A 15,869-nucleotide genomic window follows, 5' to 3' on the forward strand; every position below is an offset into this window, starting at 1 on the left:
AGTTTATGTTCTATTAAATCACAAAAGAGTAGATAGTGAATAGACAGACAGAACCAAGGGGGTACATAGCATTTGATCTGGCCAGAGGCAGGCTACTCTGTTGCAGCACAGTTGGACATATAGAGTAACAGGTGGATGTGTTCGGGCTCTCATCAGTTGTGGCCAAACAAATCAGCTCTTCTCATCAACGTTTAATGTAGCTCTTTAACTTCTATTACCCCAAAGAGCCCCAATGGTGGGTGCAGACTGTGTCAAAGACAACCGTACTGTATATACTAGACTTGCTTAAACATCAGCAGCTTTTACAAGTAATGCTCCCGATGACCAGATTGCTCTTTGGAAACAGTGGATCAAGTTCCAGGAACTCTGTCTGGTCCTCAGACAGAACATAAAAGGATCAGGCTTAAACTCTGCCTGTTCGGTCTGCCAGATTACTGCTAAATAACACAGAGTCTCTCTTCATGCCTGAGTGTTGACATTACAATAAAGATAAAGTCTTTTTTTGTCTGTCTCTTTCTAGGTATATCCAGGCAGCCACTTCGCCTAAAGATGTGGTGATCGTGGTGGACGTCAGTGGCAGCATGAAGGGACTCAGATTGACCATAGCCAAACACACCATCAATACAATCCTGGACACACTGGGAGAAAATGACTTTGTTAACATCATAGCTGTAAGTACACTCCGCAGAGGCAGACCGTGTCTAATGAGTGTGATGTTGAGATTAGCACCCAAATATACACACAAGCTAATACGCAGGTACAGTACAGAGACACACACATGCAAACAGGCACAAATACACACATCAAACATTCAATCCGCACCAGGCTTTTACTTTCAGCAACATCAAAGCTTCAAAATTCATTTTTGTTTTCAGGATTTTCAGGATTTTGGCTGCGTGTAGCTCTACAACTACAAATCGGTGTAATAAGCATGGTTTATCCTGGTATTACAGTGTGTGTAATCATACGCCCCTGCAAATCCTCCGCCCTTAAGCTGTTTTTACACAGAATTTAAAGCTACACTCCTTTCGATGAACTGACCACACAGCAAAATCAGCGCGAGAGTGTTATTTTAAAATGAGAGATCCTCAGTCGGAGAAACTGTTTAAATCCCAATTTCTGGTAAAGAATAACATGATGTAATTTTACATTGAACTTTTTTACATTCATCTACTGATGAAATGTGAAAAATAACATGTTGATATGCACACACATCTTCCAGGATATAAACACCACTTCCAAATTTCCAACTTTTAATACTAAAATCCATCTGAAAAAGTACAAACAGTAGAACTCTACAAAGTAAAAAAGGACATTTTATTACATACTTCATATTAATACAACAGCACTCAAATATTTCAACTTTCATATACGCACATTATTAACAGTTAAGGGGAGACACTACAGATGAATAGGCAATAAATATCGCCATGAAACTTTCCCAGTTTATTAGACTTTTTTTTTTGTACTTGAAATTGTATGTTTTGCATACATTTCCAGAACAAAAACCTGAACAATGGATAAAGCCAGGTTCAAAATTCTTGTTTCCTTTTGTTGACATATGAGAGTCAAAGGTATTTACAGAGGAAATTTTAGATATCTCTTTGTATCACTCCATAAATCAGAAAATATTGTCAACAGCCATAAAAAAAATCAATTTTCGCCATGTTATTAGGAATAAAATGTTCAATAAATCAGGCTATGAATTATATATGTACAAAACCCTTAGTAAAAAACCTTCAGAATATAGATAGGAATGAAACTGGAAAGTTTGGTGTACGTAAGTGATGCTGAAGTGGAGATTTCTGGCTCACAGTATGAGAACATTTTTTTTTTAAGATATAGATTGTAACATTTTATTCATTAAAAAAATCAAAAAATTGGCACATTGGCTGAAGTAAATAAGTGTAGTATAGTTTTGTGATATTTAGGGATTGATTGAGGGATTGATTTGAGGATAGTAAAACTCAATCACCACCTGTTATAGAAGTGAATCATGTTGATTGTTGATGATGCAGATCATTGATTATATTGGATGACATATATTTGGTTTCTCTCTCCAGTACAGTGACTACGTTCGCTACGTGGAGCCCTGCTTCAAGGGCACGCTGGTACAAGCTGATCTGGATAACAGAGAGGTAACATCACACACACGCACACACACACACACACACACACATAGAGGACGAGACACAAGCTAGACAGCTAATTATTCACTTAACCTCTGCTAACCTATTCCACGTAGGCTGTTATCTCACTAATCCTCTACTCACTAACGCTGTCATCACATCACAGATAAAACATCCCATTTTTTCTTCTCCCAACATCACACTCTCAATTCTTTTGAATTTACACGCACAAAAACCATTCATATTTCATTGTTGCACTGCTGCTTTGTTTCTTTCCCCCGCTCATCTGTTCTCCAGCTTTTCATACACCAACACCTGCTCAGTCTCTCTCTCTCTCTCTGCTTGTGTGTTATGTGTTGGATGTATGCCCTACTTTCACTCCCCTTCACATCATCACAGATCAGGTGAGGTCGCTGGCCGCTGACAATTTTAAGTAGGTCACATGACCTGTCAGTGAGAGATTTGATTGGTTCCATGCCTAGAGAGACAGGCTGTAACAGAATGGGCTTACAGATGTTGGCTGACACACTTTATGCATAAACTCATGCTGGAACACACACATTTACAGTTTTGTGGCTGTTATATAAGAGTTCCTACATTCACAAACAACTATTTAGCGTGTTTACTCCTACTGTAAGTCAGAATGAGTTTGCCCAAACTGTAAGAGACCAATGTGTGTGTTTTTTTAATAATTTTTGTTATCAGTTTTGTCAAATATTGGCCATTTGACTCAGTGACCGGGTGTACAAAACTCTGTTTTACGAAACACCAGGGGCACCAAAAGAGCCAAAATGAGGACTGTAGCTCTCTAGATTCTCCATGATTTTTTTTGTCATGATTGAAATATACATATTTAAGCAAATGTTCGCATGTCGTGGTCAATTCATGGTTATTATTACAGAATACCTTTTACACAGTAAAAAATAGGTACTAAAGAATAATAAAGAAAATGCTGAGTAGGTGTCTAAGTTCATTTATTTTGCAAAGTTAAACATTTTTAAGGAAACATCTTCATTATATTTGAGTATCATTTACTGTATAATATAATAATATTAGATAAATTAAATAATATAAAATAATAATAATCACAGAAGAGATTTATTGTAGGGGTGTTGCGATATACCGGTATTGACGATTACCGTGATATTAAAAAAAAAAAAATACTGATATCATGTTAATAATACACATAATATCATGTAAATAATGCACGACTCTTGAATCATTTTATATATGCAGTTATGGTTACAGACTTTCTCTCCACCTCCCTACGCTCGTATTTTGAGTGTAATACATTTGCCAAAAAAAGAGACAACATTTTTTTTTCCACATTTTCTATAGCAATAATTTCTATATCTATTGCAATAAGATCATTATTGTGAATTCCTTTGGCCACAATAATCATGTAGTGAAAATCTGATATCGTGACAACCCTAATTTACAGTTACAGGATGTACAATCCCTATCTGCGGTCTGCACAGTGGTTGAACCCACGACAACGTGGCCATTCATCATAGCGTGTGTGTGTGTGTGTGTGTGTGTGTTGCGTGTGTGCACATGTTGAATAATCCTGATTACCTCCTGGTGTTGTAGTGACTTTGCCGTAATTGGTCCGTGTGCCAGGGAGCCGGGGATAATCCCTCCTCTACACTCTTCTGACTCACTCCCTCATGATCTCTCTCTCTCTCTCTCTGTTTTACTGCATTCACCTGCTTTTAACAAAAGGATAACATCCGTATGTCTATGTGTTTATATGTTGTGTGTCTCTCTCGCAGCATTTCAAGCTATTGATTGAGGAGCTTCATGTCAAAGGCGAGGGCAAAGTGAAAAAGGCAATGAAGGAGTCTTTCAAGATCCTCAACGAGGTTTGTGCCTCTTTGCAACAACCACAGCTAGGTCTTAACAATACATACAGGAGATTATATATCTGCTCTACACAATTCATCAGCAGATTTCTTTAGCACAAATTTCCAAGATCAAGTCATTTTTGTGTGTTTAGGCTGCAGCGCTGGGCCAGGGCAGCCTGTGTAACCAGGCCATCATGCTGATAACAGACGGAGCCATGGAGGACTTCCAGGATGTTTTTGAAGAGTTCAACTGGCCAGAACGACGGGTACGACACACAAATACACACACAAGCACCAGTGAAATGTACCGTAACCAAGCACACAAACACACACATCATTGACGGGTCTATTTAAAGCCGTTGAGTGGGTTTTTTATCACATCTCACTATATATATTTTATTGTCTCTCCAGGTTCGAGTGTTCACCTATCTGATCGGACGAGAGATGACATTTGCTGAAAATGTTAAATGGATTGCCTGCAACAACAAGGGTAAAATGGGGTTGAATCAAAAATGAAAAGTTGTAGGATAGGAAGTTTGGGGTAATTTCAGCAACATAGTGTGAAAACTACTTGCTAAGTCTTAAATAAAACACTGCCCCCCTTTCATGCTGCAAGAAAGGAGGTGTGTTTGGCCCTCTGTGGTGTTCCCAGGTGGTGCTGTATGGGACTGGGTGTCAGGTGCTGCCCTCTTGTGAATTACATGGGGTCATGCAGCAGCTCAGGCCTGAAAATAATCACTTTATCCTGCTATGTGCACATCAAAAATCCCTGACTAAATACCTGATTATCAGCACGGACACACTGTAAACACATCCCCCGGCCAAAAAAATTATCATATCTGCGTGTGTGTCTCTGTGTGTAATAGGTAACAGGTGCACTCCCTTCTGTTGCGTACGCTCGCTTCTGCCAACAACAAAATAGCTGTTATAAATAGTCAAACATGCCTAATGTTTACACTGCTGCAAAAAACCTATATACAGTTTCCGTTTTAGTCGTGTGAGCAGGTCTACTTAATAATATTCACAGCAGCACTCTTGGGGAGACGTTACAAAGGGGAAAAGGGTTGCACACATTCACATATTCGTACCTGGCAGTGCTTCAGTGGCCTGTTGTCACCGAGCAGCTTCACTGCAGGTATCCCATTGACGTCATTGTCTCCCAGTTGTAGAACTGCCATAAACCTTAGACTAAGCCAAGCTTTTTAAAAAAGCACATTTGCACTGATGGGACATTCAAGCTGTTTTTCTGGGTTTTTTTTCATTTAAAACAGCTTAGTGTTTTTGGGAATACTCTACAAGGTTTTCTGAAGTCAGATAAATGAGTTTGCTGCTCTTAATGTAATACCCAAAAGGCCAGAAGCAGAAAGATAAAAATAATATGGTGAACATTTTACTTTGCTCAAATTTATGGGTCCTAGGTTTTTCCATCTGAGTCATTTGTTATATACGGTATGTGTGTGTGCATGTATTTGTGTGTCCTGCAGGTTACTACACGCACGTCTCCACGCTGGCTGACGTCCAGGAAAACGTTATGGAGTACCTCCATGTCCTCAGCCGACCAATGGTCATCAACCACGATCACGACATCATCTGGACCGAGGCCTACATGGACAGTGTGGTCAGTCTGCAATTTTCTGCACACTTTATCTTCCATCAATATTATCTGGCATACGTAATCAAAACGTCACCTGTGCTATTACTTTTGGTGGTGATCAATTCTACAGTTTCTAGAGGGCAACATAGATAAACGTTCAAATGCAGTCTCTTCGTCTCTCTTCATTCTATTCATCTCTGTGCCTCTGTGTCTCCGCTGTGCTCTGACATTCAAAACCCCTCCATTCAATTCATCCCCTGGACACCAATTCAATCTCCTAGCAACTGTAATGTTATTACTGAATTTTAATCCCTTATTGTATTTGTTACTGAACCCATTACTGTAACACTTAGTGGTGCACAGTCAGAAACACAGTAGAAGCCACAAAGCATCCAACCAGCAATGCTCCAACAACTATTTAGCAACATAAATCCAGCCCAAGCCAGTTTTCTCAAACAGAAATAATTACATTTTCAAAATAATTCAAAATGTTCCTTTTCTAGTTTATCTGTTGCTACCCCACCCCACCTTTCTTTATCTCAGTTATCTGTTTCTCTCATGTGTGGCCTATCTTTTCACTGCCATTTCATGCTTGTTGTCTTTCCTTCATCTTCACCTTCAGTTACCAACTACAGCGGAGGTAATCATACTTAGAGCTTGAATGTTACTTTGCTAAACTTCCTTTTTTAAGTAGTGTTAGCCATATAGAAGTAGTTATGTTAGCAGTGTATATGTAATGTCTTGCTTAGCCTTTTATTTCAAGTACATGTAGTTAGTTTCTAGTTAACAGGAATGAACTCCACCAACTCTACTTAGATTTACTGTTGTTTTCCCCATAACTTGGCTTTAATTAATTTAGCTTGTCAACAAAAACAAAGTCATTGTGGCTGTTCTTATGTGTGTGTGTACCACAGCTGTTCAACAGTCAGGCCCAAAGCCTGCTCCTGATGACCTCGGTAGCCATGCCTGTGTTCAGCAAGAAAAAAGAGACTGTAAGTATTATTTTTTTTAATCACCATTAATATCATTACCCTCAACAGACACCTGGAATTGTGCATTTATGAACCTGCTGTGTGTTTCCTGTAGTTAAGTCATGGGATTCTGCTGGGAGTGGTAGGAACTGACGTGGCCTTGAAAGAACTGATGAGATTAGCTCCGAGATACAAGGTAAACCATTCACAATATGTCACGAACAAGGATGAAATGCTGTATACGTACTCTGTATTGATTCTGTTGTATCCTTATCTCTTTCTGTCTCAATAGCTGGGTGTCCATGGTTACGCCTTCCTCCTTACCAATAACGGTTACATCCTGTCTCACCCTGACCTACGACCTCTGGTACAGATCATATTGTACAATGAATTATCGTAGCTGAGAAACTGCCGAAACTTTACAACCCTGCTTGACAGATGTATTGCAACTTAACCGAGCATGATAACATGGGATAGGTTCCTTAAAGACTTGTTTTGTTGTTTGCATGTTTGTGACAGTATAAAGAGGGGAAGAAACTAAAGCCAAAACCCAACTATAACAGTGTTGATCTGGCAGAGGTGGAATGGGAAGACACAGACGAGAAAGTGAGTAAAACACACACTCTCGTACACTTTTCTGTCTTTTTCAATTCTCTGTTTTCACTGTCCTGTATGTCATTATGGGTTGTGTTATTGAGGATCCATAGCAATGCTGAATATGTGTTGTCTATGTTCCAGCTGAGGACAGCCATGGTTAAAGGAGAAACTGGGAAGATGGCTTTAGACGTGAGAATTTCAGTGGATAAAGGAGTGAGTATATTTTGTTTTTTGTGAGTGTCTGTGTGTGTAAAGGCAGCAAGAGGAGCTGTTAAATCAGAGATTAGACTCTCCTTTCTCTCTTCCTGTGGGGATTTTTACTTGCCTTTTTCTTGTATTATTCATGTTTTGTTTCCTTTTGAGGTGACAAGTTTCTTTTCTCTCCGCGTTCTCTATCATTTTTACAAACTCTGTCCCTCTCTTCTGTCTCTCACAGAGGAGAGTGATGTTCCTGAAGAATGATTACTTCTACACCATCATCAATGAGACACCATTCAGGTTCGTCTGATCACTTTAACAGGATTACTTGAAGTGTCAGGTTTTTAAAATATCCACCATATCCAGCGATGCAACATCTGTCTACCTGTATGAAATAATTAATAGCAAAAACATAGCATCTCTGTAAGTAATATCTCTTTTATGTTCTGATGTTCTGTGGCTACAGAAAATAACAGTTATTATGAGCAGGATTCATCCTGCCAATAACAAATGACTTCTCTATGTTTGACAGTCTGGGTATAGTGCTGACTAGAGGATATGGACAGTATATCTTCATCGGAAACGTCTCAGTTGAGGAGGGTAAGTCTTTCCCTTCTGTCTTAGTTTCTCAGTATTTGTGTCTGCCTTTCTTACTCTCTCTCTCTCGTGTCTTTTTTTTTTCATTTTTGCCTCAGGTCTCCATGATTTACTGGCTCCAGACCTGACCATAGCCAGTGAATGGTGAGTACTGGATAACTACCAGTTGAAGTGGTTGTAATTCTTCATGGCTAAAATAAAACAAACATGACTACAGTACATTTTTGTGATGTGTTTATGTGTTTGTAGGACCTACTGTGAGACAGACATTGACCCAGCCCACCGTAAGCTAACCCAGCTGGAGGCTGTGGTGCGATACCTCACTGGCAAAGAACCAGATCTGGAGTGTAAGTCGACACTAATTTCAGCACATCATCTTTTGATTTAGTAAAAACTAAACACCCTTCAACCCTGCAGTTCATACAATACTGCAGTACTGCAGTGTGTTTACATGCACGCCAGAAATCGGAAGAGAAAATAACACACAGCATGAAGTATCCTTAAACACACCACTGCATCCATGTCAAATTTGTTTCTGATCTTTTGAGTGATTTGATTTCTTTTTTAAAATCTCACTAAAAATTAAGAATATTGGCCAAAATATTATTCAACTAATTTTGAGGTGTACATGACATTTGCAATAGTCTGAATACAAGGTTCCCCCGGATCATTAAAAAGTCTTAAATGGAATTTAATTAATTAATCTAAAAAATAAGGTATTAATTGGTAATAAAATGTCTTAAATCAAATTTTCAATATTCTTAAAGATGACATTTTTTTTTCTGACTTTGTAATTTTAATTCTCAAAATAATTGGTAACATCTATTTTTTTAAATAATTTACCGAATGTCGCTCCGCTCGCATTAACATCACGCAGATCAGGATAGCAGAAAGCAACAACGCTTATATTTTGTTTGTGGCTGGGATGCTCCGAGATAGATCCTCTAGCTCACAGCGACAGAAGTGTTTTATGTTACAATAAACATTTGGTTAAAATTGTCCCTAACCCTACGATTATTTTTTTTAATTTAGTTTTTGTAAAGTAAAATTTAATTCTGAGTGGCATTAAAAAAATCTTAAAAAGTCTCACATTTAATTTCCTGTAAATAGTGCCTTTAAAAGTTAAAGTGAGATTGGTTGTCTGCACTAAAACTGCAGATTCAGGGATACACTAATACATTATTGTGATCTTCAAAACTGCTGGCTTCATTCATTTCTTCTAACGCGTCAGTCCTTTTTATCATTATTATTAGATTTATGTTGTTTTTTTTCTCTCGACAGGTGATGTGCAGTTGTTGCAACAAACTCTGTTTGATGCTGTGGTCACGGCTCCTATGGAAGCCTACTGGACCGCTCTCATGCTCGACACATCTGGGTGAACATTTACCCACATACATGTTTGATTAAGACATGATTACTAACTTTATTTTTTTACAAATATTTACCCCTATATCTGCTCCCTCTTTTTCTGTCTCATTTTCTCTCTTTCAGTATGGAAGACGGGGTAGAAACTGCTTTCTTGGGGACCCGTTCAGGCCTGATGAGATTCCAGAGATATGCTGGTATTGAGAAAAGAGTCGGCAAGTGAGTATAAAAAAAAACACGGCCATATTGTATATTAAATATCATCACATCATGTTAGTCCAAACGGTTTAAAAAACTGAGGTTAAATAAGGTGTTAAAACTGTTAATGTGAAAGTGATGGTAGTTAAAGAGCTGAATTGAAGTGAGAGTTCGCCCTCTGGTGGTCAATAAAAGGGCAGCTGGCAATGAGTATTACTGTATGCTTTACTCACTCTTTTTTCAAATCTTTCAGTTATTCTCTTTATCCTATCCTCCTTTTCTATATTCATTCTTTTCCTTTGTCATCATAATTAGTTATTTACCTATAAATAGTTTTTCTTTTAGCATATTTTTATCTCTCCCCAGGTCTTTCCTGACCGCCGAAGACAAGGAGAATATGTTCACATTGGACCATTTCCCAGTGTGGTACCGCAGAGCGACCGAGTACCCAGTTGGGCAGTTTCTATACTACATGCCCAGACAGGAGACGAGAGGTAGTGGACATACCTTTACTAATATACACGCACACACACATGGACACAAAACTCACTTTCTCTGCTTTTCATTTTTCCAATTTTCTAAGCCATGTTCAGCAGGTTGAGCCAAATACCTCCCAGTGACAGGCTCATTTCTCTTGCCGGCAGACTAACAATTGCTCCTTTCTTTTTACTTTGTTGTATATTTATGTAGTTTGTATCCAACACGGGTTTGGAGAGCTTGAAAAATTGCAGCTCATAAAGTCTCAATTCAGTCTTGATAGATAGTCTATTTAGGTTTATTCTTCCCCATAGTTCATATTCTGGTGATTTTTTGCTGTTGTGAAGAATAATAAGCGGCTCCAGAGTGACAAAGTTAACAGCTGCTGTCATCACATTTATCATCAACATCATACTAACACTTAACTCCATCTGTTTATGCAGTCTAGAAATGAAAGCGAGTAAGAAGAAAGGGGATTTTGAGCCTGACCCTTCTCTGCCTCTGGATTTAATTTTCTTATTTAGCTCCGCTAGAATGAGATGCATTTTTAAAGTGCTTGCAAAAAAAGATGTTTGCTGCAATGTGCTTCAGGCAGCAACAAAGGACAGGAATTTGAATTTAATCTTCACTAAATAGTGCATACTTAAACGTAATTTTGTTGAAATACAGACAGTATATTCAGTGAGTATGAGGCTGATAATACTGCTCTTCCTCATGACTATAGGGGTGTGTATATGCCCACTTCTGCACATCATTAAATGTATTTTTTTTAGGCTGTTTATTATTTTACCCAGCGTCAAAACCTCACATACAGTAGCTACTATACTGTATGTACTGAATCTACGAAGGATTTTAAAATGCTGACATTGCATTTATAAGATACTGGACAGTATAGGATGTTCACAGTTTGGGAATTTGACGCTCTATTTATAAGTTATATTTTACTATGGCAATAAATGTTTCATGTTACATTAATATAATGAAACATTTTATAATGCCGCCATCATTTTAAACCTTTAGCATTGAAATACAAATATACAAAAAAAATGTCTTATATATGTTTTAGGTTGATGTTAGATTGTGTGTTTAGATACATTCAGGGACTATGAGGCGGACTATAGCGCCGCCTTCAGTGCAGAGGAAATGGAGCCCCAAGCGGAGGAGGGAGGGAGGAAACGAAGGGAGGCGGAAGAGGAGGAGGAGGAGGGTAGAGGAAAACTTTTACTTGGCATGCCTCCTCTTTTTTATTCATCCTCTTTCTGTTCTTCCTCACCCCTAATTTCAAAGCATGACAAGTGCTGTGGTCTCTGTTTCCCGTTTCTTCACCTCTTTTTCTCTTCTGTCTTATTCCTCCACCTCCTTCTCTCCCTTTCTCTCATTGCATGAGCATGCCATTAAAGAATAGGAACCTCCTCTCCTCCCTCAGGGAATCAGTAAGCTCTCTGTTTCATCTGCATTTTGCTGAGTCGGTATCTCTCTGTTTTCGATGAAGTAAACATCTGGTTTCATAGAGTTTGTTGGCTGTATTACCTCTGTCATTCTGTTACTACTTTATGCTACGATATCCAGTGGCAAAAAAACAAAGAAATCTAAGTCTCATCCAAATTGCAGAATGTCCTGAATGCGTGATTGTCATGCAGACATAGACTGGTTTTAGAGGAGTGAATAACATAAATATAAGGGCTGTCAAATTAACGCAAATTCGTTTTAACGCCACTAATTTCTTTAACACATTAACGCAATTTGCGATTTTTAGGTTTAGGCCATTTTCAAAGGGGTCCCTTGACCTCTGACCTCAAGATATGTGAATGAAAATGGGTTCTATGGGTACCCACGAGTCTCCCCTTTACAGACATGCCCACTTTATGATAATCACATGCAGTTTTGGGGCAAGACATAGTCAAGTCAGCACACTGACACACTGACAGCTGTTGTTGCCTGTTGGGCTGCAGTTTGCCATGTTATGATTAGAGCATATTTTTTTATGCTAAATGCAGTACCTGTGAGGGTTTCTGGACAATATTTGTCATTGTTTTGTGTTGTTAATTGATTTCTAATAATAAATATATACATACATTTGCATAAAGCAGCATATTTGCCCACTCCTATGTTGATAAGAGTATTAAATACTTGAAAAATCTCCCTTTAAGGTACATTTTGAACAGATACAAAAATGTGTGATTAATTTGCAATTAATCTCGATTAACAATGGAGAATCATGCGATTAATTGCGATTGAATATTTTAATCGATTGACAATCCTAAAACAGACCCGCCTGTCCACCAGAGTCAGGTTTTGCCTTGTAGAGGCGTGAATATTACACACATGTATGAAAGTGCAATACCAGCAGGGAGCAACAAAACCACTCACTTAGGTTTAGGCAACAAAATCTCTTAGTAAGGTTTAGGAAAAACGTCCCGGTTGGCCTTAAAATAAGTAGGTAAACTAAATAAAATACGCATGGAAACAACACAACATCAGTATGGAAAACACGTCAATAAAAAACACGTCACTAACGTAACTAATCTGGTTACTTAACGTCTGGTTGAAAGTCCTGTGTATGTTTTTTTAAGCAGTCTTTTTCCCTTTTTATTCAACGCCACTCGCTCTGAGCGTAGCATATTTACACAGATGCATTTACATTGCAGTCGGTACAGACTACAAATGTCACGCCAAAAGCAAGAACGTTGTTTTTATTGCACGTTTTTGTCATTCATACGCCTTTTTGTGTGACTGGGCTGAAATATAAACATGGGGGACTGGAAACACACAGCATACACACACACACACACTAGAGTCCCTCTATTATGAGTGTATTAGCTCTCATACTCTGTGTTACATCACGCCTAAAATGTTAATCTGGCTGGGATCTGTGGCTTGGTGACAGTTGGCATCAGCTGGCATGACGGCTGCGAATAGACACACGGAAGATGAATGCATGACTTTATTAAATATTACCTGCTGTGCCCAACTCAATCTGTCAGCCACATATTTCCAAACACATTTTGGCACGTCTGTACTCACACCTCAGCTGTCACTATCACAGTAAGTGTTCGCAAACTTACAAATTATTCAGTATGTGAGAAAATAAATATTTTCTGGGAATCATTTCCTTTCCAGCTCCTGTGCATGAATACACTCATGCATGTGTATATGTTATTTTGTATACAGTAGTATATGTTATACACAATATTTGTGTGCATGCACCCATGTTTCTACATGCATGTGTTGAAAAGATCTGTAAATTCTTGCTAACTGTGTGTGTGTGTGTGTGTGTTGCTCTACCAGCAGGGAGGATAATCATCGCTACCACCGCTGTCACTGTTACAGTGGGAAAGAAAACCGCCATCGCTGGAGGTAGGACGACAGTTTTTGTTTCGATACACACTCTTTTTCTGTCTTTTACACACATTTTACGTCACTGTTCCCTCTCTCTTTCTCACTCCTTTCTAAATTCCTCTTTTCCTCACATGCACTTGCTATTTTCTCTCTTTCCTTTTCTCTCGCAAAGTCTTTTGTTGCGGTTTCACTTTGGTAAAACTGACTGATTTGTTGGTGACATTTGAACTTTGCTGATTGGATGACGATTGCTGTTAGCAGCATTTTTCCAATCAGCATTTTGGTATTGATGTGCTGATTTGTCAGTGCCTTTGCTTATTGGATGTGTTGTGGAATTCAATCCAAGACTAACTAATAACAAACTTGCATCTTTGGTTGTGGTTTAGTTCTGTTGTTCAAAAAGAGTTTAGCTTGTTTCATTCACTTACTGGAAGTTGCTCTTTTGAGGAAAAGAGGATTTTGTGAGCTGTGTGAAATGTGTCTTAAGATGTGAAGATACACAACAGGATGAACTAATCAGAGAGACATTGTGAATAGGGCTGCCCTCCTCTTAGTTGATTAGTCAACTAATCGATCGGTTTGGTCTTAGTCGACTAAGATCTCTGTAGTCGATTAGTCGTTTTCTATGCTTTTTTCATGCTGAATGACTTATTTCCAAGAAACTTATGAGCACAAGATTTAAAGTGATGCTTTTGTGTGATTCTCTGTGGAGGAACTCAGTTTCACAGATCTGCGGATTAAATCAACTAATCAATTAGTCGAGAAAATCTGAGTGTTAGTCGACTAAGAATTTTTTTTGTTGGAGGACAGTAATACTTGTGATTGGTGTGTTTGACCAATACTGGATTTTTGAGGCCAATACTGATATCGGTACTTGAGAATTATAAAAAAAAACGAATGACTGTTCGATATTTGTTTTTTTTACCTAGATGTGTAAATAATATTATTTTACAATTTACCAATAAACTTTGTTTCAAAAATATCAGTAACAGTAAAAATAAGATAGTTTTACATATGAATTAATTGAAGTAACTATAAAGACACATCAAAATATATATCATGCGTGAATTGGGAGAAATTACGGTCAACAATGCTGCCAATAAAACATTTATTTAAGAGAACAATCTTACCACAACGTCCATTTAGTAGATATTCCGGATCATTTGATCAAATTGCGTGATGTTCATCAGCAGATACAGGCTGCGTCAGAACTCGCATACTACGCTCTACAGTACATACTCAATAGGTGTACTTCGTTCAACATACTTTTGTATGATTAATATGTATCTTTTCGGATGCACTGAGCAGTAATTTACGTCGTCACTTCCTGAGAGCCTCCTTGTCGGTTGGAGACGTGTAACCATGGTGACCTCTGCCAACCTCATGAGACCAAAACAACGATTTGCGAGAATCAAAGTCTGAACTCTTTAAATACTATATTACGCCTAGCAAAGTGTAATCTTATACTTTATACACATAAATTTAAGCACTATTGAAGTTACAGAGCTGTCCGTCAACGTCTGTTACGAACGCTGTTGTCACTACTGCATTGCATTGTGGGATATCAGCCAATAATAGACCTGCTGATGTATCAGTGCAGCTCTAATTGTGATCACGTACCTGGGATGCTTGGAGAGTATACAGTACCTTTGTTGTGTTTGTTTCCTTCAGTCGCTCCTAATCTCTAATTTCACTAGACGTTTGATGATATGTATGTATCTTTACTAAAGGATGTTTCAGATGACTCCATGAGGAAAGGGTTTATGGAGCTGTATCGTCCGTGCTTGAGTGTGTATTTTACACAGAAGCATCTTTGTCTTATAGCTCATAGTCTCTGGCTTTGTTTCACTGCTTCCTGGTGTTTGTGTTACTGTGTATTTTTGTCCCAGTTAGCCCATCTACTGTATGTCTGACACACTCATTAGTCATAATCATCTGAGTGAGACGAGACTCTCCGGAGCTGCATCCTCAGAGCACATCTCTGATTGTATACTGTACCTGCATGTATTTGGTGTCTCATTATGCTGACAGAAAGACACTGCATACACACACTTAAACACACTCACACACACAAACACACGCTTATCTGTCTTTCACAGCTTTCGTAGAAATTGTCTCAGGTGTGAAAATCGCGTTATATTTGGAAATGGAAAAAACAGGGAGAGCAGGGACGAGTTCAAAATAGATGTGTTTCTGTCTCTTTCTCTTAATCTCACTGCCTCTCATTCTTACGGTTTTTCTCTTTTTTTTCCTCTCCTTGTTGCCTCATTCTTTCTCTCTCCGCTTGTTTGGAAACATTAACGTCACAGTATGTTGAATCCAGAGAGCTCTGCTGTAGGCGACTGTACTGATTGTAAATTCACAGTAACAGAACAGACTGAAAGATCTGAAAACTATTACATCTAAAGAACAGCATTTATATGAAAAGTAAGAGTACAGAACAATGTATTCAAGAAGACGTGAAAGATTTGTGATATTAATTAATGTAAAGAGGGTTTTGTTAGATGGTAGATTGTCTTATGATGATCACCGATTGGGGTCAAAAGGTCATATATTGTTT

The 15,869-nt window shown here is 38.3% G+C and overlaps 1 protein-coding gene across 1 annotated transcript in view; it reads left to right on the forward strand.

Annotated features, from left to right (window-relative positions):
• The window catches only part of cacna2d4a (calcium channel, voltage-dependent, alpha 2/delta subunit 4a), a 103,764-nt gene that overhangs the window by 14,997 nt on the left and 72,898 nt on the right, over positions 1 to 15,869 (forward strand). The window contains exons 9-27 of the mRNA XM_074625020.1: positions 521 to 671; positions 2,064 to 2,138; positions 3,902 to 3,991; positions 4,126 to 4,239; positions 4,385 to 4,463; positions 5,458 to 5,591; positions 6,482 to 6,559; positions 6,654 to 6,734; positions 6,831 to 6,905; positions 7,058 to 7,144; positions 7,277 to 7,348; positions 7,572 to 7,633; positions 7,866 to 7,933; positions 8,029 to 8,074; positions 8,180 to 8,277; positions 9,212 to 9,305; positions 9,422 to 9,514; positions 9,860 to 9,987; positions 13,259 to 13,327. Coding sequence (XP_074481121.1) covers positions 521 to 671; positions 2,064 to 2,138; positions 3,902 to 3,991; positions 4,126 to 4,239; positions 4,385 to 4,463; positions 5,458 to 5,591; positions 6,482 to 6,559; positions 6,654 to 6,734; positions 6,831 to 6,905; positions 7,058 to 7,144; positions 7,277 to 7,348; positions 7,572 to 7,633; positions 7,866 to 7,933; positions 8,029 to 8,074; positions 8,180 to 8,277; positions 9,212 to 9,305; positions 9,422 to 9,514; positions 9,860 to 9,987; positions 13,259 to 13,327 — 1,694 coding nt within the window. The remainder of the gene's footprint in view (positions 1 to 520; positions 672 to 2,063; positions 2,139 to 3,901; positions 3,992 to 4,125; positions 4,240 to 4,384; positions 4,464 to 5,457; positions 5,592 to 6,481; positions 6,560 to 6,653; positions 6,735 to 6,830; positions 6,906 to 7,057; positions 7,145 to 7,276; positions 7,349 to 7,571; positions 7,634 to 7,865; positions 7,934 to 8,028; positions 8,075 to 8,179; positions 8,278 to 9,211; positions 9,306 to 9,421; positions 9,515 to 9,859; positions 9,988 to 13,258; positions 13,328 to 15,869) is intronic.

Source organism: Sebastes fasciatus, chromosome 23 (genome assembly GCF_043250625.1).
Source record: "Sebastes fasciatus isolate fSebFas1 chromosome 23, fSebFas1.pri, whole genome shotgun sequence".
Lineage (NCBI taxonomy): Eukaryota > Metazoa > Chordata > Actinopteri > Perciformes > Sebastidae > Sebastes > Sebastes fasciatus.